The sequence below is a fragment of the Euleptes europaea genome, chromosome 14 (assembly GCF_029931775.1).
Source record: "Euleptes europaea isolate rEulEur1 chromosome 14, rEulEur1.hap1, whole genome shotgun sequence".
In the NCBI taxonomy this organism is placed as follows: Eukaryota; Metazoa; Chordata; class Lepidosauria; order Squamata; family Sphaerodactylidae; genus Euleptes; species Euleptes europaea.
In genome coordinates this window covers 42,990,670-43,014,206 of record NC_079325.1, presented here as the reverse complement: position 1 = coordinate 43,014,206, position 23,537 = coordinate 42,990,670, and the positions used below count along the sequence as shown (strand labels likewise).

The 23,537-nt window shown below is 49.0% G+C and overlaps 1 protein-coding gene across 1 annotated transcript; it reads right to left on the bottom strand.

Annotated features, from left to right (window-relative positions):
• Window positions 1-202: 202 nt before the first annotated feature.
• LOC130486950 (glutamine synthetase) lies at window positions 203-11,187 on the bottom strand. The gene is made up of 6 exons (XM_056860255.1): window positions 11,018-11,187; window positions 7,784-7,945; window positions 7,556-7,702; window positions 3,168-3,295; window positions 1,977-2,176; window positions 203-566 (listed from the first exon to the last, which is right to left on the bottom strand). The coding sequence occupies exons 1-6, from the start codon at window positions 11,181-11,183 to the stop codon at window positions 203-205; spliced, it is 1,167 nt and encodes a 388-aa protein (XP_056716233.1). The 5' UTR covers window positions 11,184-11,187.
• Between the last annotated feature and the right edge of the window lie 12,350 nt (window positions 11,188-23,537).

Below are 23,537 nucleotides of genomic sequence, written 5' to 3'. Positions count from 1 at the left end.
CAATCAGTTTTAAAAAAATGAGAATAGGAATCGGCGATACCTGCTAGGAAAATAATCTCTCTCCCCTAAAAATATAGAAATATGTTTCTAAGACAATACGTCACAATACCAGAAGGAAGGTTCTGAAGACTGCAGAGAATTTACTAGCTGGTAGGGCGCACAATTTTTAGGAGACTGCAGGGGAGGGGGGGGAGAAAAACGCTCAGTCTGTGAGGATGCCGCGTTCCAGTCTCGATTGCTCCACGTGGTCTTTCACATAGTCTTTCGTTTCGACACCCGTTTCGTTGAGGATCGTGGTCCTCACAATGGCTTCCGTGACTGCGTACGGGTCGCAGTTGGCAGCAGGCCGGCGGTCTTCAAAATAGCCACACCCATCCTGGCCAACTTGGCGGGGAATCCGTATGCTGGCCCCTCGGTTGGCCACGCCTGCCGAGAACTCGAAGATGTTGGAGGTCTCGTGGTGGCCCGTCAGTCTCCGGGAATTGTCCTGGCCTCCTCGGGGATCATAGACACGGATGTGGTAGTCGTGCCGTTTGCTCAGCTTCTCAATCGCCGCTTCGATAGACCTAGCAAAAACAGGGCGGGAAAACGTGGTCAATGGGGTCACCTTTTGCAAATTTAGCCTTAGAGGAAGATGAGGAACTGGGAAGAAAGGAGGACGACCATTAATCCACTTAGTAGTGGACAGATTGGACCAAAATTCCTATCCTCGTTCAGGAAGTGAGCAAGTTATGGACTACTTTGCCATCTCTGGAAAGCCTAATGAACTTGTTGATATATCAACATTCATCACTTGAGGAACACCACCACTAGATGTTGCAACACATGTATAAAGGTAAAGGTCCCCTGTGAAAGCACCATGTCATTCCTGACCCATGGGGTGATGTCACATCCCGACGTTTACTAGGCAGACTTTGTTTGAGGGGTAGTTTGCCAGTGCCTTCCCCAGTAGTCTTCCCTTTACCCCCAGCAAGCTGGGTACTCATTTTACTGTCCTTGGAAGGATGGGAGGCTGAGTCAACCATGAGCAGGCTACCTCAAACCAACCTCCGTTGGGATCGAACTCAGGTCGTGAGCAGAGCTTGGACTGCAGTACTGCCGCTCACCACTCTGCACCACGGGGCTGTATAAACAGATCTAATTAGAAACAGAACTTCCAGATGCTCTGAAGAATGTTATGCTTTGCAATGCAGTCGAGTCCACATATTCAGTTGCCACTCACCCTGTGGAGTGACCAAGCATTGTGCATGCACATGTGAACCTGGACCAAAACAGGAGTTCACACAGTGTGAACTGTGGATTAATCCTGCAGACCTTTTATATTGGTCCCAGGGTATGGGTGAAAGGTACACAATGCAGCCATCTTTCTGCAGCTACAGCTGGTCTAAGTCAAGGCTCCTGGGAACCCCATGCTGGGCTCCAGGATGTGTTACACAAAATAATATCATGGAACTCAGTCCAAACTGCCTCGGTTGCAAGAGGGTCATGTTTGAATAAACATGACATCAACATTAGAGTTCGTGGCAGAAGCCTAACTCAATTCGCATGATGCTGGATGCCAGCAAAGTTGCCTTGAGTCTGGGTGCCAAGAAGGTGAGGTAAAAAACCCTTACAGAAGATGCCTCAAATGAAATAGTCTTTCCATGGAGATATCTCATGGCACTATGGTTGCCAGCTCTACCTGGAGATTTTGGGGGTGGAGCCTGGAGAGAGTGGGGTTTGGGGAGATGACAGTCATTATCATGGTAAAATGAATGTAAGAACATAAGAAAGGCCATGCTGGATCAGACCAAGGTCCATCAAGTCCAGCAGTCTGTTCACAAAGTGGCCAACCTGCTTATCTGATCCTGGAGAGAATGAGGGCAGGCTATACATTTGAAAAATAAATAAATAAATAAAATTTTAAGAACCCACAGCCCCTAAGCGATTCCTTAAGGTAACCAAACAAGCAGAGGTCAGGGAGGAAGGCTACTCACTTGAGTCCCCCTTCGCGTCTCATTTCCTCTGTGCTGTAATTGGTGTGGCAACCAGCCCCGTTCCAGTTGCCGGTCATTGGTTTGGGGTCCAAGGTGGCGACAACCCCGAAGTCTTCACACACCCGGTGCAAAATGAACCTCGCCATCCACAAGTGATCGCCCATCTCAATCCCTTTACATGGCCCCACCTGGAATTCCCACTAGAGGAAGGAAAAGGGAAAAGAGACTCTACTAGTGTTAACATGTTTTGCTGGAGCATTCGTTTTTTTAATTTTAAGGTCAAGTTACTAGTCCTGGTGGTTGTGGTATTTCAGCAGTTGGGAGGCTGGGTTACCATGACCCTTCTAAGCCCTTACTCTTGAGGCTAAATTTTGAAAAGCAGTTTAAGAAATGCAGTCCTCCACCAGAAGAAGTGGAAAACCCTCCTCCAAGTGGAGAGTTAGGACCTACAAGAGTTGGAACTGTAAAACGCCAAGAAAAACAGCAATTTCACCCTTAGTGATCAACACAAAATCTTGAAGTCTGCAGAAGAATGGGACAGTAGAGAAGAAATCCTGATAGCCAGTCCAGTAAAATGTTGGTCAGATGGTATGTTTTTTTAGTTCAGACGTTTTTCAGAACAGCTACAGCTTAGAGCACACCAATCTCATTTCAGTATCCCATAAGTGAGCCCAGATTGCTACAACCTCTCTCTCATTTCCATGGGTCAGGGGCCTTCCTGGTTGGGTCATCGTTCCGATTCACTGCCCTTTGTCATTGGCCAAGCAAAAAAGAGGCCTTTCATTTTTTACTCATTTATTGGCACCATTTCATGCTTGGAATTTTGCCCTTGGAATGGCACCAGTGTCCCATCCTAAAGCTAGACAACGCAGGAGCGCTAAAAAAAAAAGGTTTCCCGTTTTCACATACAACAGAGGCCTACTCTACCAGACCCGAGAAGAGCTACCACAAGACAGCCAAGAGGGAAGTCAGCTTGAAGAAAGGATTGACAGAATAAAAAAATTCCTAAAGGGAAGCAAAAAGCCAGAGCAGGAACTGCCGACAAGGGGCCGCAATCCTTCATGTCACCAATGTCAGCTGCAGAGAAATATCCACTACTTTTTTCTGCGCTTCCTTCGAAACACCCTTGGTTGGCTGATGGAAACCCCTTATCACCACCCAGGAGACGTTCTCCCCATCGTCAACAAATACCTGGGAGGGCATGACTTCAGCATTGGTGCCACAGATCATCACGCCGGCGTAGAGGCAAGCCTTGTAGTGGGATTCCACAATGTCACGCCCGTAGACTTTGTCCGCGCCAACCCCACAATAATAGGGCCCTGGAATGAATGATTGCACTGATTATAAGCACTAACAGAGAGCTCAGCACGTGCTGGTTAATCCTTAACATCCCCCTGCATTGACTGCAGTACGAGCTACGAGAATGGCGGAAAGCCTACAGCACAAAAAGTAGTCAGAGTGTCGGACTGGGATCTTGAAGACCCAGGTTCGAATCCCCCACTCTGCCATGGAAGATCGCTGGGTGCCCTTGGGCCAGTTGCACGTTCTCAGTTGTGGGGATAAAACAAGAAGAGGGAAGAATGATATTGTAAGGCGCTGCGGATCCCCATTGGGGGGGGGGGGAAGTGGTGGGGTTTGAATATATGTGAACGTCTCCACTGTTCTTTCTCCCTCTTTCTTCTGGTGAGCTTTCGCAGCCTCAGAGGAGTAAGCCCCAAAATGGGGGTGGCTCATGGGATGCTTTCTGCTGCCTAGAGATGCCTCCCTGCCCCAACTTTGCGGTGTGTGTGTGTGTGTGTGTGTGTGTGTGTGATTATCTGGAGTTGAAATCAGGAACTGATGATGTGGGGAAGAGATTTGACCAGTGTGACGCTGTCTCTCCATTTCTTTGAAACCCTTCTCCAAACCCCATTTTTCCTTTGGCACAACCGCTTAGCCCTCATCCCCTACAGAAACTGAATCCAAACGTATGCACACTGCAATGAATGACAGTTCTTCCCGTTCCTACAACCTCACCCCTCCCCACCTTCTGTAGTCCCCCTTGCAAGAAGTTGTAGTCTGGAGGTTTCTTGGGGCAGGGACCTTTCACCTAGTTCTGGGACAATTGCCTTGGAGAGAGGCTGTGGCTCAGTGGCAGAGCCTCTGCTTGGCGTGCAGAAGGTCCCAGGTTCAATCCCTGGCATCTCAAGCTAAAGGGACGAGGCAAGTAGGTGATGTGAAAGACCTCAGCCTGAGACCCTGGAGAGCCGCTGCCGGTCTGAGTAGTACTGACTTTGATGGACCAAGGGTCTGATTCAGTATAAGGCAGTGTCATGTGTTCATGTGTGTAAATAGCGCAAAAATATTTTGGTGAGCCTCTTCACATTATCATCGGGTACCTGGTCTCTCCACCCTACCTCCCCGCCTTGCCATCAACTGGCCGCATCACTGCAAACTCCTCTCTGGCAACCAATCACACCCCACCATACTCACAGGTGTGTCACTCATGGGAATATGCACAAGTGTCTCTGAGAATACATGGAGTGCTTTCCCCTCTTTGCTGGGGGAAGGTTCATTCCCATGCATTAAGAAGCAGGGTTTCTATACAAGTTTGTGTTATTTAGGCTCCGGCATACGTGGAACATTATAGAGTGATAAAGGTGAAAGGTCTTTTCTCCAAGAGGCTCAGGGAAGCATCTACTACAGTTCTCCCCTCCGTCATTTTATCTTCACAACAACCCTGTGAAGCAGGTTTGGCCGAGAGAGCGTGGGCCCAAGATCACCTAGTTTCTTGGCCAAGATCCAAACCAGATGTTAGGGTGTCCACAGGTCAGACCCATGAATGCCATCATGTCTAACTTGGCCCCAAGTGGGAGGTGACCCAAAGTTCCCCCAGCTTTGTATTATAACTAGTGTGTGTAGTGGTTAAGAGTGGTGGTTTGGAGGGGTGGGCTCTGATCTGGAGAACCGGGTTTGATTCCCCACTCCTCCACATGAGCGGCGGAGGCTAATCTGGTGAATTGGATTTGTTTCCCCGCTCCTACACACGAAGCCAGCTGGGTGACCTTGGGCTAGTCACAGCTCTCTTTGAGCTCTCTCAGCCTCACCTACCTCACAGGATGTCTGTTGTGGGGAGGGGAAGATGACTGTAAGCCGGGTTGATTCTTCCTTAAGTGGTAGAGAAAGTCGGCATATAAAAACCAACTCCTCTTCTTCCCAACACTGGCTATTATTATCCTCTTCCACACCCCTGGTTTGGTTCTTGAGGAAGCCTGCCTGGGAAGACCCATTTGCTTCAGGGGCCAGCCAGGGTATCGTCAGCTGTTCTGAAACCAGGCGAGTCATTTTCAAAGCAAAGGCTTCGCAACCAAACCAGACCTTCAGTGGAAACTTTTGTGCAATGCCTGGATCCCCAACAGCAGCACTGAGTCACAGAGGTAACACCGCTTGCTGGAGGGCATGGATGCACAGATGGAGTCAGCCTGACTCCAAGACTATTAAAGCACAGAGGAAAAGCTCTCGTACAAGTCTCCGCCGGTGCCAGCGAAGCATGCCTCTTTGCGAGACAGGATCATCGGAAGGGCCAGCCAGTCCTCCCAGCTAGAGTTTTCTATATATAGACTCTTTTACAAGGATCCAACTAAGCACAGAGGGCAACCGCCAGAACTTTGCTCTAACTTGCAAAGGGAGAGAAGGAAGCAGTTGTGTCTCACACACACACACACACACACACACGAAGCCGCCTTATACTGAATCAGACCCTTGGCCATCAAAGTCAATATTGTCTACTCAGACTGGCAGCAGCTCTCCAGGGTCTCAGGCAGAGATCTTTCACATCACCCACTTGCCTGGTCTATTTAACTGGAGGTGCTGGGGACTGAACCTGGGACCTTATGCATGCCAAGCAGATGCTCTGCCACTTAGCCACGGGCCCTCCCCTTGTCTTGCCAAGCCGGATCCTCATTCTTCCGAGGTTCACACCAAAGAGGCACAGAGCTCAAGGAGGTAACCACAGCAACTCGAGGTAAACATCTGAAGCTGCCTTATATTGAGCTGGTCCACTGGTCCAGCTTCCCTGGCACAGTCTCCCCCCACCTGTTGGCCGATCTCAGGCCTGCTAACCAAGGCCCTTTTGCTGGAGATGCCAGGAATTGAACCTGCATTTGAAGCCGGTGCTCTCCCACAGATCCATGACCCTCCACTCCCAGCAGGAGAGTGTGAATAACCTCCAGGTTCATTTGTGTAATGCCAAACCAACATTCGGCATGATATCTGAATCAGCCCTTAAGACATCCAAACCTAAGAAATTCGAAATTCTGCACAACGCTGTTCCGGTTCAGGAACTCGAGTGCCTATGTGCCAAAGCACGTGGGCGAATCACAAAACAAAGTCCCACATTATTAAATATATTTTTAAAGTTCAATCCCTGGGTTTACACAATATATACAAGCTCCTAGTTTTAAGAGCAGAAAGAGTAAATTTAACTACAGACAGTGTAACTCCCTTAGCACAACTAGCCAAGTAAAAGGTGAAAATTATGCGAGCAGACAGGAAACTTAGCAACAAGAGCTGTTATAAAGCAAGCCTTTTGAGTGGAATATAAACTACAACTAAAAGAAAAAAAACGACTTAATGATTCAATGTCTGCTCTTCCACAGGGACAGGATCTCTGGGCTCGAGAGACTCCAGCACAATGGCCCACTGTTTCTGCTAAAGGCAGTGTGTTTACCTGAGCTAAAAAGAAAAGCTAATGACTGGGACGGTAAAAAAGTTAAAATATTGTTGCTGGACAGGAAATAAAGGGCTTGAAAAGCCCCAATAAAGTGCAGAACAAACTCTTTTAGCATTCTGGTTAATTCTATTCTGATCATACATCCTTAACAATTCAAAATTTCTCTACCGAAGAAGAGGATGGTAAAGCTACTCCAATGCTTCTTAACTTTGTATCTACTAAGATGCTCCAGGATGACACGTGAGAATCTTGCTGTGACCACAGTAGTAAAAATTTTTACTTTACTTTTAATAACAAAGCTCCTTCAACCCGAGATCTGGAACCATAAGTAGTAAAATCCAAATCCTGGAAGTTCAACACCCTTCTCCGAGTTGGCTTCGCCTGTACGATAGCCGCAGTCTGGATCCAGGAGCTTTGCAAAGCACTGACAGCCCACCGGCCAATCCCGAAGAAGCCTTTGGCTCCCAAAATTTCCCTAATCATTGCATACATTTGCAAGCTTAACTGGCACCACCATAAGGGCCAGAAACTTTTAGCTAAAACTTTACAGTCAGAGACTTTTGGGATAGCCAGATGTGTTCCCCGCTCCACAAAGCGAACTCAACAGCAGCTAATTTATTCATAGAATCACAGAGTTGGAAGGGACCACCAGGGTCATCTAGTCCAACCCCCTGCACATTGCAGGAAATTCACAACTACCTCCCGCCCCAGACCACCAGTGACCCCCTACTCTGTGCCCAGAAGATGTCCTCCCTCTCATGATCTGCCTCAGGTCATAGAATCAGCATTGCTGACAGATGGCCATCTAGCCTCTGCTTAAAACCTCCAGGGAAAGAGAAAACCTTTAGGTCGAAAGCTTTAGTCTTACCCTGTGGTCCCGGAAAGCCGTTTTCAGGCCAGCCGTAAGGGTGCCCATTGATGCCCAGCAAGGTGTACTCCTGCTCCATCCCAAACCAAGGGTGGCTGTCCTCCACCATGTCCATGATCTTCTTACAGGTGTGCCTCAAATTGGTCTCTGCAGAGAAGAGGGTTTCAAGCCTGAATCATGGGGGGGGGGGGGAATGGGGGCAGGGGGGAAACCGTCAAGAAGCCCCACCTGCATGTTTTCGATTGTACTTCAGGACTTCGCACAAGACAAGCTTGTTGGGGTCAAGACAAAAGGGGTCGCGGAACATTCTGACGGGTATCAGGAACATGTCGCTGTTTGAGCCTTCTGCTTGATCTGTGCTGGAGCCGTCGAAATTCCATTCAGGCACATCTGCAGGAGGGTGGAAACAGAAGATTTTTAAGAATCCTTAATAGAATCCTAACAGATTAAAAGCCTGGGCCCCAAAGGCCTGGCCACATCCAGAAGTTGGCGAAGCTGTGGTTTATAAGCCACTGTTTGATCATGAAAAATGAGTTGTGATGTCTAATAAACTAGGCCTGCTGGCTGGCACCAAAGCACGGTTTCCAACTAGAATCTACAGCTGGTTTGTTAGCCACCCTATACAAACTGTGGCTTGCTGCAACATTGGAATCCACAAACCACCATTTGTTCATCCTTGTTCTGGCCACAGAGCCAATAGTTTAGAGACCATGATCTCCATGCTGGAAGGCAGAGAGACAGCAAGACACAATATACTGGGGTGGACACATAAAGCCTGGTAGAATAAGGAGCTTGTTGCACAAACCGCAGTTCCTCACAAGTCTGAATGCAGCCCTTATGGTACAGTACAAGCATAACATCAAACCACAGTTGATGTGGTAGGAATGAGCCCAGAAAATCATCTCATCTCTGTTAGCCTTGTGCATGGCCCACTAAGCACTTCTATCGTTTGTTTTCCTCCCTGCAAACCAGGATTCAGCCAGAATCCTGAGTTGCAGGGAGGAGATGACAACATAGCTTGTGGTTCAGACAAATACGAGCTACAACTTGGCCGGAATGCAGAAGACGTCATTATCAAGCTGTGTGCTCAGCAAGCTGTGTGCTCAGCAAGGAGTACATGACTACAAGGATGTCCCCAGTCTTGTTCACATAACAGCAAACTATTGTGTGCCATTCTGTTTGAGCCCTACCTTCCAATTCAGAGTTGTCTGTGTGGACGAATGCGATCTTGCGGTGCATCAACAAGAGGTATAACATCCAAATTGCAAGATGTCATAGCCCTGCCGTACACTGCGTTGGTCAGGCCGCACCTAGAGTATAGTGTGCAGTCCTGGAGGCCTCACTTCAAAAAAGGATGTGGACAGAATGGAGCGGGTGCAGAGGAAGACAAAGCCACAAGGATGATCAGGGGCCTGGGAGACCAAGTGCTATGAGGAAAGGCTGAGGGACCTGGGAACTCTTAGCCTGGATAAGAGGAGGTTGAGGGGGGACATGATTGCTCTCAAGTATTTCAAGGGCTGTCACTTAGAGGAGGGCAGGGAGCCGTTCCTGTTGGCAGCGGAAGATAGGATTTGCAATAATGGGTTTAAGTTGAGGGCAGAAAGGTACCAGCTGGATATTAGAAAAAAGTTTTTTACAGTAAGAGTTGTTCGACAGTGGAATCAGCTATCTAGGGAGGTGGTGAGCTCCCCCTCGATGGCAATCTTTAAGCAGAGGCTGGACAAATTAAGTAGGGGGTTGGACTAGATGGCCTGTATGGTCCCTTCCAACTCTATGAAACTATTACTTCTATCTTACCAATGCCGGGTTAATAGGGACCCTTCACATCAAGATGATATTACTCTGTAAAATGTAATGTCGACTCTTTTTAGGCACATCATCATCGTTCTGGGAAGCAAGAGCCCTGGCCCAAGTTTTTATTCATCACATTTTATCCTACCCTTCCCAGAGCAGCATGCATGGTTCCCCTTCCCTGCATCCATTTTATCTTCACAACAACCCTGCGAGATAGGGTAAGCAGAGACAGAGATCGGCTGGCCCAAAAATCACCCAGTGAGTTGCATGACTGGGGCAAGGGCTTGAAGCCAGGCCTCCTACACCATACCGGCTCTCAGTCCTTTCGGTCTGGATCAAAAGCCACGCAGTTACTCACAAGGGTTGCGACACAGTTTTGCATCACTAGGCAATGCTCCAGGCCGCAGCTCCATCCCACCTATAATTAAGACACCCCAAGCTGAAATGCCAGGCTTACCAGGGCCATTGGGCAAGGCTAAGCAAGAAAAACAAAAACAGACACCCAGAAGGCAGCAGGTTTATCCATCTGTTCAAGACCTCTACAAGTTTCTAGTCCCCATGACAGGCTCATGTGTGATAGGCACGAACCAAGATTTAAAAAGGAAACAGGAGAAGAAAATAGCGGCTGAGGAGAATGGTACCCCTTTATAGTGTCAAGGAAAAGTTAAATTTCATTTCCCCTTTTTAAAGTGTGAAGTGGTTGATGTGTCCAAGCTACTGGAGGGAAGGTTAGGAGCCTTATAAAAGCCACATTAGTAAGAGTATTGTTCTTGTTTCTCTTTTCTCTTCTTTGGTAAAACATAAACATTGTAAGCTCCTTGAAGTAAGGACCTGCTTTTGTTATACTTACCTTACTCTGTAACGTACAATGATGACTATTTGTATAGCGCAAAGAGACAGGCAGAAATAGTGGGAGTCTAAAATGAAAAGAGAGACCAAAGGCAAGGAGGCCACAGATGGATTTGCCAGCCGTTAGCGGGTGCAACATTTCTCCATTCTGCCAACAGCACATGCCCTGCTCAGAGCTGGAGGGGAAGGGGAAAAAATACCCTCACAGTTGCTCCAAAAGTCAGCACTGCAGTCTAAAACAAGAGCCCCTCTGCCCCTCGGGGGCTAAGCAGGGCCAGTGCCATGCAAATGTGCATGCACACACAGACACACTTTGGCTGGCTACAGAGGCTAGCCAAAATCTGCAAGTTGTCATCAAAGGAGCGGTCGGCATGTTCAGAAGGAAGGCAAAGGATCACCTTGTCACCTGGAGCAAGGAAGCCCATCTATGGCAACAAAGCATTTGGGCACTGACAAGGCACTTTCTGCCACATGTGACACCCTGCAAGCTAGCCAGGCTGTCATGCTATTTTGCCAAGCGTTGAGAGCAACCTGCCAAAGCGTTCAATGCCACCTGCTGCTGCACCCAAGGTCCAAGGGAGGGGCCGTGGCTCAGTGGTAGAGCATCTGCTTGGCATGCAGAAGGTCCCAGGTTCAATCCCTGGCATCTCCGGTTAAAGGGACTAGGCAAGTAGGTGATGTCAAAGACCTCTGCCTGAGACCCCAGAGAGCCGCAGCCGGGCTGAGCAGACAATACTGACTTTGATGGACAAAGGGTCTAATTCAGTATAAGGCAGCTTCATGTGTACCCAAGACAGGGAAAGCCACACCCAGCCTTACCTTCAATGCATTTTGGTTCATGGTTCAAAGTTCTGGTTTTACAGCGAACTCCTTCTCCGCTGCCGTCGATCCAGACGTAGGTGACCAGCACCTTGTCTCCCTGGGGCAGCTTCATGTACTGGTCTCGGACCACCTTGTTGAGCTTAGAACTGTGCGACACAGACATGGTGGCGGTGGTCTGGGGAAGGAAGATGAGAGAGATTCAGAACCCCCCCAATTCCAACATGGAGCGAAGCAGGAATTTGCCCTGCACACCTAGCCATAGGCCTACACTGCAACCAGCTGAACTGTACAGAAGATCAGTGATCAGAACACAAAGCACAAGCTCTAAGGTACCAACCTCGATCTTTGGTATCGGGGTGGGGGAGAACCTCAGCTAGCAGGTAGTGATTTCTTCCAAGAACCTATAGAACCACTGCCAGCTAGAGTAGATACATCGCTGGGAATACATAATGCAGTAACCCCCACAGGTTAGGAACATAAGAAAGGCCCTGTTGGATCAGACCCAGGCCCATCAAGTCCAGCAGTCTGTTCACACAGTGGCCAGCCAGGTGCCTCTAGGAAGCCCACAAACGAGACGACTGCAGCAGCAGCATCCTGCCTGTGTCCCAAAGCACCTAATATAATAGGCATGCTCATCAGATCCTGGAGAGAATAGGTATGCATCATGATTAGCATTCATTTTGACTAGTAGCCATGAATAGCCCTCTCCTCCATGATCATGTCCACTCCCCTCTTCAAGCCTTCCAAGTTGGCAGCCATCACCACATCCTGGTGCAGGGAGTTCCACAATATAACTATGCTTTGTGTGAAGAAACACTTCCTTTTATCTGTTTTTATAAGCTTACATGATAAGCAACTGAAACCACAATGACAAAAGAGACGCAGAGCCTAAGCTGGCCTGAACGCACCCTGCTCTGCCTTAATTTAATCAAGGCACTTAATATCCTGCTTTTCTCCCCAGCCCAAAGCAAGTGACCTTGTTCTCCCCTCCTCCATTTTATCCTTACAGCAACAACCCTATAAGGTAGGTTAGGCTGAGTGTGTGTGACTGGCCCAAGGTCACGCAAAGAGTCTCCATGGCAGGGTGGGGATTCGAACCTGGGCCTCCCCCGATCCTAGTCTGACACTCTAACCACTATGCTACACTGAGTGCCACTTGCTCTGCATTACGATATTTTTTACCTTGCTTTTTTTGGTCACCGGAAGCAGCTTACAACACTGCTCTCCCCTCTGTTGTCTTCGTAGCATTACCATGTCAGCCACAGAAGTTCAATGGGGGGAGAAATATAGGGCTGCTGGACTCCTCTCTAACAGCCCCACAAGCTACCAGAGCGCCCTCCCTCCACCCACCTTCTCCCCCTGCCTTTTCTGGGGCAACCTGGGTTCATTCCAAGGGGAGGGGAGGCCGGAAGACACAGCAATTGCAACCCTTTTGACTGTGGGGGTTATTGCATTATGTATTCCCAGCGATGTATTAAGAGTTTGAAAATGTTATAAAAAACATCGCTTTAAAAGGGTTTTTGGATGCCACGGCTAAAAAATGGTTGGAAGAAGTCTTCACAGCTAAAGGGGCCAAACAAAGTGTGAACAGTATTTTTTATAACATTTTCAAACTCTTAATACATCGCTGGAATACATAATGCAGTATAACCCCATGTGTTTTGCTGGGTTGCCAACTTTGGGAGAAAAACCTCAGCTGTCAGCCCTTCTAGGGAGAGAGTTTTCCTCCCTTGTGTATGCTGCTGTTTAAAATGCCCTGTCTATATCAATGGTACTATTTAAATTAAGAAGAGCAAAATAAGCTGCCCAAGAGAGAAGATCTTCATCCAAAGCCCTGCTCCATCCAGATGGCAATAAAGGACAGGGCATTTTCAGTGGTGGCACCTCATTCATGGAAAACCCTTCCCATAAGCATCTGCTTTGCACCTAACTACTGTATTTTGGGCACCAGGCCAAAACTTTTCACGTTGCTCAGCGATTTACAGGAGATTGATGCTTAGTTCAGTTTGACTGGTTCACTTATTATATCCTCCTCATCAATATTAAATGTTTTATCATCCATTACCGAGTCACCTTTGCTGATGGCTCGTAGCTCATTCGTTTAGCTTAATTTTATGGCTGCTTATCGATTCAAGGTCTGGTTATCATGCGTGACCTCTGTCAAGATCACAGCAAGGGCACTCTGCACGCACACAGGAACTTATAGCCTGCTGTACTTTTAATGCAAATGTCTAACCAACCTCGAGCCAGCAGACATCTAACTATCACGTTTTTATCTCACCTTGCCTCCAAGCAACAGGCAGAACAGTTCTCTCCTGCCTTTTATTTTAGTGTCACAACAACCCGGCTAGGCTAGGCTGAGAGAGGAAGAACGGCCCAAAGTCATCCCGGTAAATTTCATGACAGAACAGACATCTGAACTCAGATCTCCCTGATCCTAGTCTGACAACCTAACCACTAGAATCATAGAGTTGGAAGGGACCACCAGGGTCATCTAGTCCTACCCCCTGCACAATGCAGGAAATTCACAACTACCTGCCCCTCACACCCCCAGTGACCCCTACTCCGTGCCCAGAAGATGGCCAAGATGCCCTCCCTCTCATCATCTGCTTAAGGTCATAGAATCAGCACTGGTGAAAGATGGCCATCTAGCCTCTTCTTAAAATCCTCCAGGAAAGGTTTTTACTCCATACTGGCAAGGGAACGGGACAGTAGTCTACGCCAGGGGTGTCGAACTCATTTATTATGAGGGCCAGATATGACATAAATGCCACTTTGCCAGGCCATGCCTTGCCAGCCCAGATCGGGACTGGGGGGGCAGCTGCCTCGGAGGGCTCATGGGCTGGATAAGAGCTCTCAAGGGGCCAGATGCAGCCCGTAGCAGTTATGTTTGACACCACTGGTCTACACTACAGTGAGTGACATGCATGTATTATCTTACCCTTACTGCATTTGCTTCCTACTTCTATAATCCCATTTTCTCTGTTTTGACGAGTCTGTTTTTGTTTGTTTTGCATTCTTTCTAACTTTTGTAATCCTCATCTTGTTGCATTGCTTATTAGACGTCTCAGGCTATCTGACTGCACTGTCTTCTATGCAATCCACTAAGTCCTGGCAAGAAAGTAATGCTATTCTATCAATAAGTAGAAAGGTAAAGGTCCCCTGTGCAAGCACCGGGCCATTCCTGACCCATGGGGTGACGTCACATCCCGACATTTCCAAGGCAGACTTTGTTTGCGGGGTGGTTTGCCAGTGCCTTCCCCAGTCCTCTTCCCTTTACCCCCAGCAAGCTGGGCACTCATTTCACCGACCTCGGAAGGATGGAAGGCTGAGTCAACCTTGAGCCGGCTACCTGAAACCAACGTCCGTCGGGACCGAACTCAGGTCGTGAGCAGAGCTTGGACTGCAGTACTGCAGCTTACCACTTTGCGCCGCGGGGCTCCCTTATATCAATAAATACATCAAAAAAAGAAGAAGTACTGGCTATGAAACACCTTACTAAAGACTCATTAGAGTGATAAGGAAACCAGGAAAAGCGGTCACTAAACCAACACGGGCAAGGAGCTGGAACAACAAACACCAGTTCCTATAGGCTGAGTCAAGAACACAATGAGAACAAGCAAATTCCACATTCAGATTAAATCACCAGGCCTCTTGCTGACCTTAGAAACAAACAGCTTTAGTGTGGCAGGGAGGATTCGTGGACTACCACCCACCATAGAAACAGCAGCAGCAGTTTCCCTCCGTCAGCGGATTTAAGACAGAGACCCCAACGAGGGATCTTTGTTCTGGTCCACCAGAACCCCTCCCTTCTTTGCTCCAGCCAGTGCAGAAATTTTTGCATCAAAATATCGCACACTAAATGCATTTCAGTGCTATGATACCACTGTTGGGAGGGGGAGGGGAGACATCCTTTGTGGTTTATGCTGTAATGGACTAGCACAGCCTCCCTCCCAAAACTGGTCACTGTTTAAGATTATTAATGTTTACTCTCCGACTCCGATTCTCACGCCACCTTCCGAATGTCTCAGTTTGCTATTGCGGCCAGGAAGATCAGAGCTCTTGAAGCTATCAAGAAAAATTCTGTACAGGAAAACAAATGAGTGGGATCGTTGTTTCAATAGAGACTTTGCATGAAATAGTTTTTATCCAGGCAACGCACATTGATGCAATTTTATCCTTTTTAGAGTCCACGTTTGTTTTTGTACATGTGTACGGTTATTTTGCAATGGCCTACGGGCTAAACAAATAAATGAATTCATTCAAGATTTTTGCAATGTAATTCAAGGGACAGAAGGAACCGCGAAGAGGCTTGCTGAAGCACACCCCCGTGCCTTAACAAGCACAAAGGAGGAGGATAAGGATGCAAAGTTTGCATTGCAAACCCGCGCCCCTCCCGCTGCATTATTAACACTGCTGGTGGTTGAAACACCACGAAATAATCACCACCCCCATTTCGCACCACCCCAGGGCCGAGCTGAGTAAAAAGCGACACAATGGATGTAAGAAAATGGGGGAGAGAAGGAGGGAGCGGGGCGGGGGGAGCTGCAAAAGCCATTTTGTCTGGGACTGGAGAGTGAGGCCATTTATGCCTGGGAGGTTTTGCCTTGGATTCGCCGCATTTCCCCCATCCAAGTTCTCAAAACTCAACAAGCCCCCCCATGCAGAGTTCGGAGAATCCGGGTGGGGGGAAAGGGGGCATCTAGGTATATTGTGGTTGTTTTTCTATCTCTGTCTTTTGGTATGCCAATAAAGGTTAATGAAATGAAATGAATGAAAGGGGCATCTAGAGAGCGGCAGATCCAAGGCAAAACCTCCCAGGCATAAATGGCCCGAGTCTTTTGTCTGCTTCCAGGGCGATCCCCGGGAGGCCGCACTTCGGAAGAGCTCCGCGGGCTGGAACGGGGCTACTCAGAAGTCAGCCATCGTGCCTCTGGCCATTTATTCATGGAAGGTTTTGCCACTCTATAGATGCCCATTTCCTCCATCTGAATGCTCAAAACTCTGCATGGGGGCTTATTGTTGAGTTTTGAGAATACGAATGGGGGGGGGGGGAAAGTGCATCTAAAGCACTGGTTCCCAACCAGGGGTCCATGGACCCCCAGGGGTCTGCGAGAACTAAATTAAGGTCCGCGAAACAAAGTTATAAACCCATAATAAATTAACATTTTCAATTAAACGTTCTCTATTATAAAATATATATATTCAAATATAATTCTAAGTTTAATGTTTAACTAACAGTTATGATTAAAGTTTATTTTCAAATTCCCGGAATTTTTATTTTGAACCTTGGGGTCCCTGCACCGAACAAAAAAGTCCTAGTGGTCCCTGGTCAAAAAAAAGGTTGGGAACCACCGATCTAAAGAGTGGCAACTCCAAGGCAAAACCTTCCAGGAATAAACGGGTGATCCATTTCTTCCTGGAAGGTTTTGCCTTGGAGTTGCCACTCTTTCGATGCACTTTCCCCCCCATTCCTAGTCTCAAAACTCTGCATGGGGGCTTATTGTTGAGTTTTGAGAATATGGATGGGGTGGGGAGGTGGGGGAAAGTGCATCTAAAGAGTGGCCACTCCAAGGCAAAACCTTCCAGGAAGAAATAGCCAGATCTGTCTCTCTCTCCTCCCCACCCCCGTCTTCAATTAACCAGCCAGCCCTGGACGGAAAGGCCACGTGGAGAAAAGTTCGCAAAGTTCAGCGAGCGACTCTAGGAAGAGGCAAAACCGGGGGCTTCAAACCAACCGGAGAAGCCTCGAAGGGGGTACCGCGCAACTGAGGCCATGTGCGCACGGGAGGCGTTGCCTTGGATTTGGGGCTCTCCAGCTGCGCATTCCCCCCCCCCCCTCCTCCAAACTCAAAACTAAACTCCCAAGCAGAGTTCTGAGAATGCGGATGGGGGGAAACGCGCAGCTGGAGAGCCCCAAATCCAAGGCAACGCCTCCCGTGCGTAAACGGCCTTAGGCTTGCAGACACACCCGCAGGTCCAAGAGGGTCTAACCTCGCCCCCTCCTCCCCCACAAGCGCCTCTTGCGCAAGAGATCGACCCTCGGAAGGGCAGAGCGACAGCCGCAGAGCCCCCCACCCCCCCAAAAAAAACCCAACCCAGGCGGGCTGCTTGGCTCTTTTCGTTTAATTTTGGCCAGAAATAAAACAAAAGCACTCCCCGGCTGGGAAGCCCAGCTAAGCTCCACGGGCAACAGTAAGGACCCCAGCCTACACAACGTCTATTAATAGCAGAAAAGAGCAAGAGTCCAGTAGCACCTTAAAGACGCACAAAAATATTTTCTGGCGGGGCAGAAAATATTTTTGTGAGTCTTTAAGCACCGTGAATTAACGTCTATTAAAATAGCAAATTTTAGTTGCATGCAGTAAAACCGTTGGAACTTCCATTATATTTCCCAGCTGCTAAAAGGTCGCGGACGGCCCAGGCTAGCCTGATCTCGTCGGGGCTCAGAAGCTAAGCAGGGTCGGCCCTGGTTAGTACTTGGACGGGGGACCCCCAAGGAAGCCCAGGGTTGCTGTGCAGAGGCAGGCCCTGGCAAACCACCTCTGTTCGTCTCTTGCCACGAAAACCCCAAAAGGGGGTCGCCATAAGTCGGCTGCGACTCGACGGGCACTTTTACGCACGCCAAAGGTCGCTCCCGTTTCCGAGGGGTGGTCTAACGTTGAAGGGGGCCCCGCTTCGTCGGGGGGCCCACCTGCCCTGGGGCAAGCGGACCCAATGGGCAGCCCGCCACTGGCCCCCCGGGCCACCCCTCCGGAGGCGGTGCGGTGCGCCCCGGAGCGAGAGCGCAAGCGGGTAGGGCGCGCTTACCTGCGCCTCCTCCGCGGCAATGTTCTCCCGGGACGAGGACCGCGCTCAGCCGCCGCCGTCCCACCCCGCCGGCCGGTCTTATAGGGACGCCCCCTGGCGGCTCTCCGCGGAGGCCGGAGGAAGAGGAGGAGCGCGGCCAGAGGGAGGGCCGGAGGGGGCCGGAGGGGGCCGGAGGGAGGCGGCCGTCGAAGCCCCGCTGCGCCCTGGCGGAGCCTGGGGTGCCGAGCGGGCAGGAGGGCGCCTGCAAGGCGTTGGCTGGCGGGCGGGCGGCTCTTGGCAAGGGGAGGGTGGCTGGGTTTGCTTTCCCGAGAAGCCGTCGATTGATTATTGGGGCGTCCACACGACCGTCGCCAATGGCGTCGGATTTAAATTACAAAAAAAAAAGCACGTCTTCGAATCGGATTAGGGAAGTTGCCGTCTGGGGAGCCTTTTAAAGCGGAAACAGCTCTCGACGTTAAAGAGATACGCGGCAGAGGGAGGCGCTCTGCGCATGCAGCTGACCTGCACGTGCAAGCTGGCCCAATGCCAGCACTCTGCGCATGCAAGCTGACCCAATGCCAGCACTCTGCACATGCAAGCTGACCTGCACATGCAAGCTGACCTGATGCAGGCTGACCCAATGCCAGCGCTCTGCACATGCAAGCTGACCCAATGCAAGCTGACCTGCACATGCAAGCTGACCCGATGCAAGCTGACCCAATGCCAGCACTCTGCACATGCAAGCTGACCTGCACATGCAAGCTGACCTGATGCAAGCTGACCCAATGCCAGCACTCTGCACATGCAAGCTGACCCAATGCAGGCTGACCCAATGCCAGCGCTCTGCACATGCAAGCTGACCCAATGCAAGCTGACCTGCACATGCAAGCTGACCCGATACAAGCTGACCCAATGCCAGCACTCTGCACATGCAAGCTGACCCGATGCAAGCTGACCAATGCCAGCACTCTGCACATGCAAGCTGACCCAATGCCAGCACTCTGCGCATGCAAGCTGACCCAATGCAAGCTGACCCAATGGTCTAAGCACCCTTAGACCACAGTCGGTAGCCGTATTAGTCTGTCTGCAGTAGTAGAAAAGGTCAAGTGTCCAGTAGCACCTTAAAGACTAAAAAAAATATTTTCTGGTAGGGTATGAGCTTTCGTGAGCCACAACTCACTTCTTCAGACTATCTGAAGAAGTGAGCTGTGGCTCACGAAAGCTCATACCCTACCAGAAAATATTCTTGTTAGTCTTTAAAGTGCTACTGGACGCTTGCCCTTTTTTACACCCTTAGACCATTTATGCACGGGAGGTTTAGCCTTGGATTTGCCGCTCTCTAGATGCGCATTTTGTTGGAAATACAATGTCTAGTGCACAAAGATTGATTGAAGAAAGGAAGATCAGCAGGGGGCAGCAAGTGTGAGAGTTGGATAGATAGAAAGGTTGTGATCCTTCTCCCTTCTCTTCCTGTGTACTTGTTGGTTCCTATAATGCACCCCTCCTCTTCCTTTTAGTTACAGTGAAAGAGAGGAGTAACAGGCTGCATGTTACCCTGTTAGTTATGGACCCTAGTTAGAAATAAGCCTGTCTCTCAGTCGGTTACCAAGTTTGTGATTTCTGAATAAACTCCCTTTGTTTAGTCCTTAATCAGACACAGGATCGTTCTTAAGAAAAACTCCATTTCCTCCACATTTTCCCCATCCGAATTGCCAAGGCTCTGCATGGGGGCTTATTTTTGAGAACTCGGATGGGGAAAATGTGCATCTAGAGAGCGGCAAATCCAAGGCAAAACTTCCCATGCGTAAACGGCCTTCGGGTTGGTTCCCTGGAAGTCTAAAATTGTGTGTATCGCTGATAGGCTCACTCTCTCGCATAGGGTTGGAGGAGAACTGGAGACCGCCGCGTGCAAATCCCCCCTATTTGCCCTGGTAGTCGATGGGGGATTTTCGGCCACTGACTGTGGCTGAGCCTAGCCAACCTCACAGGGTTGTTGTGAGGCCCCGTCAGAACCATGCGTCCCACCCTGGGCTCCTTGGAGGGGGTGCACAGAATCCCACCCGCTGCTGCAACTTTGGCCAGCTTTTCTGATGCCTTAATTTAATCTTCTGCTATCGATTCCTGTTCCCTTTCTACAAATGGCATTGTTGCCCAGTTGTTTTTATCGGCTCCCTGCCTTATTCTTGATTGTTATGGCGATCTTGAATGGTTTCGGTTGCATTTATGTAAGCGGTCTGAACTGTGTGGCTGGGCCAGAAAATAATCAAAGGTTGTTTTTTAATATAATGTGGATGATGGCATGATGTCCCTGCTTCCCTCAACACTTGCTTTAAATGTTTTCCTGTTATTAGTTTCGGGGAGCGGTTACAGGGATTTAAATAGGTTCTTGATTTCAGTACTAGGAGGATTCAGAATTAATTTTTCAAAACAAAGAACAGGACTTTTTGGGGGGGGGGAATGACCCTTTGGACCTCCGCCATGACGTTTGGCAGCCACAGTCTCTCCCTGTCTGCCTCGTTCTGGAGTGAGTTAAAACAGAGCTGCTTCGGCGTGTTTTCAGCAGTCTGAATAAGTCTTTTTGTGTGTGTGACTTTTTTTGCTGCAGTTTTGTTGTCTCTCTCATTCTGACAGTCTGCTTTAAAGGGCCTTCGGTTGCTGCTATTTGTTTTGTTGTGGATTTCTATATTTGTTTTTAGACTTGAATTGAGATCTATTTTAAGGATCGTAAGCTGCCCCGGACCCTGTTATGATTGACGGCCTGCCGATATAGCAGAGGTAACGTCTTCTATCTGAGCATGCGCAGTATGCAGTTCCATCATAACTGAGAAACCACAAGCTGTCTCTAGGCAGGAGAGATGCCAAGAGAGAGAGAAAAGAGAGATGCCGAGAGAGAGAGAGAAACTCAACTTCTGACTTTTTGAACTCTGGCAGATCTCTTTTTGAGAAATAAATGACCAGAGAGCAAATTTTAATAAAGGGTACTAGGGACAATCCGCAGAAGAAACAGACTAGGTGCAAAATATGACCTGCAGTCTTGGAATCGCCATGCATCTGGTTGGCCACTATTGAAAACAGGATGCTGGCCTACATCGCACAGATTTATTGAGCTCTCCCCCCCCCCAAGTAGCTCCATTGCATGGTTATTTTGGAACCGTTCTGTATCCCCTTCCCCAAAGAATGAAGGGGGAGCCAGTCAGAGCCATACTGGAGAGGGACAGAGGTATATCTGCCCCTCCGTGCTTTGCACAAGTCTATCAATCAAGATCAACAGCTCCTCCCCTGGCTGCAGTGTTATTTGCCTTGGGAGGGAGGGTGGAGACAGGCTTTGCCTTTTCCGATCCATGACTAACAACAGCCTGGGCGGGTGGGGGGAGGGCAGATCCAATCACCAAATCACATGGGGGGATGACAACAGAGAGGTCATGAAAAAATGCTGGGAAGATCCAATTGCAGATCACCTCTTGATAAGTTTCATTGCCCAGGGCCAGACATAGCATCAAACTCAGATTTGTGACTGGCTACACAGGGAGCTCTCCTCCAACACCACATTTCAAAAGTGTTGGAGGAGAGTGTTACAGATACTGTGGACCGCCCAAAAAAAACCAAATCAGCGGGTTATAGATCCGATCAAGCCTGAACTGACCCTAGAAGCGAAAATGACTAAACCGAGACCATCGTACCTTGGTCATAAAATGAGAAGACAAGAGTCACTGGAAAAGACAATAACGCTAGGAAAAGTCGAGGGCAGCAGGAAAAGAGGAAGACCCAACAAGAGATGGATTGACTCTATGAAGGAAGCCACGGCCCTCAGTTTGCAAGACCTGAGCAAGGGTGTTAAGGATAGGACGTTTTGGAGGACGTTGATTCATAGGGTCGCCATGAGTCGGAAGCGACTTGACAGCACTTAAAACACACACATACGGGGAACTGCAGCCAGTGTGGTGAACGTACCTGTATGTTACACGGTTCTCCTTCGCACATGAAAAAAGACCCTTCGGTGTACATTAAAAAACACACACACACACCACAGAATGCACGAGTTAGGATGAGATCCTGCGTACGCACAAACCCCACTCCCGTAGCCCAGGATCAGTCCCCTGACCTGGTCTCATGATGTCCGCAGGCACTTTGCTCCCTGGTCAACAAGGAGCAGCAACTCATCCCAGCAGGAGTTCATCGGCTGCCCTCATGGTGGCTGAGTGAATGTTTCCTCAAGGTGTGGTTCAGAGAGAGAGAGAGGAATTCCCCCTTGATGTCATAAACAGCTTACTTCCCAGAACAACTGGTTCTGGAATCTGCCTGGCCCACAGGCTGCCTGGGAAGCCACACGCTGATCCACCCCACCCCGGCCCAGTAAGTACACCAGAGCAACTGGAAATACCGTTGTTAGACTCAGCATTGGCGAGGGGGGGGTGAGGGAAAAATGCCCCCACTCCCATCTCTCTAGCCCTGTACCATTAAAGCAGTGGTTCCCAACCGGGGGTCCATGGACCCCCAGGGGTTCGCGAGAACTAAATTAAGGTCCGCGAAGCAAAGTTATAAACCCATAATAAATTAATATTTTCAATTAAAAGTTCTCTATTATAAAAATATATATTCAAATATTATTCTAAGTTTAATGTTTAACTAACAGTTATGATTAAAGTTTATTTTCAAATTCTCTGAATTTTAATTTTGAACCTTGGGGTCCCTGCACCGAACAAAAAAGTCCTAGTGGTCCCTGGTCAAAAAAAGGTTGGGAACCACTGCATTAAAGTAAGTCACAACCAAGTGGTTTTTCCATAAACTTGGCCTGCAGATTTGGGGTGCTACTTAAGACTCGCAGAACGGGAAGCAGAGATGTCTGTTGGGGACGCCAGCCTCCGAGAGGGACCTGGGGACCCCCCTGGGATTACAGCTCATCCCCAGACTACGGAGATCCATTCCCCTGGAGAAAATGGATGCTTTGGAGGGTAAACTCTATGGTCTTGTACACTGAGGTCCCTGCCCTCCGTAGGCTCCATCCCCAAATCTACAGGAGATTCTCAACCTGGATCTGGCAACTCTACCCCTGCATCCCCCAGAAGTGGCCAGGGGAGACTTGGCAACCCTAATATCTGATCCCAGAGGACCCCACTCTATCGGGAAGTTTCTGAGCAAGCTTCGTGGAAAGGACCAGGAATTGAATGGAAGCCGGGGTGAACTGGCCATTTAACTCAGAAGAAGAAAAGTTGGTTTTTACACGCTGACTTTCTCTACCACTAAAGGAAGAATCAAACCGGCTTACAATCCCCTCCCCTCCCCACAACAGACACCTTGGGATGTAGGGGAGGCTGAGAGAGTGTGACTAGCCCAAGGTCACTCAGCTGGCTTCATGTGGAGGAGTAGGAAAACTAAGCCAGTTCACCAGATCAGCCTCCGCCACTCATGTGGAGGAGTGGGGAATCAAACCCGGTTCTCCAGATCAGAGTCCACCGCTCTTAACCGCTACACCACACCATAGTCCTGGAGGGGCTGCTGGCAACCAGTAGTAGAGAAACGAAAGATGTAACGAAGTGCAAAAGGTATATTAATATGCTATACAGCTGCATAGTGTTAGGCAGACAATAGTTTTGTAGGAGATTCTGACCACACCTTGTAGTATCCCTGCTGGGAACTCAGGGAACTATCCTAAAGTAGGAAGATGGAACATTACCTTATGTGATGCTGAGAATCTGATATTTGAAGATGAGAATGAATTATAAAAATC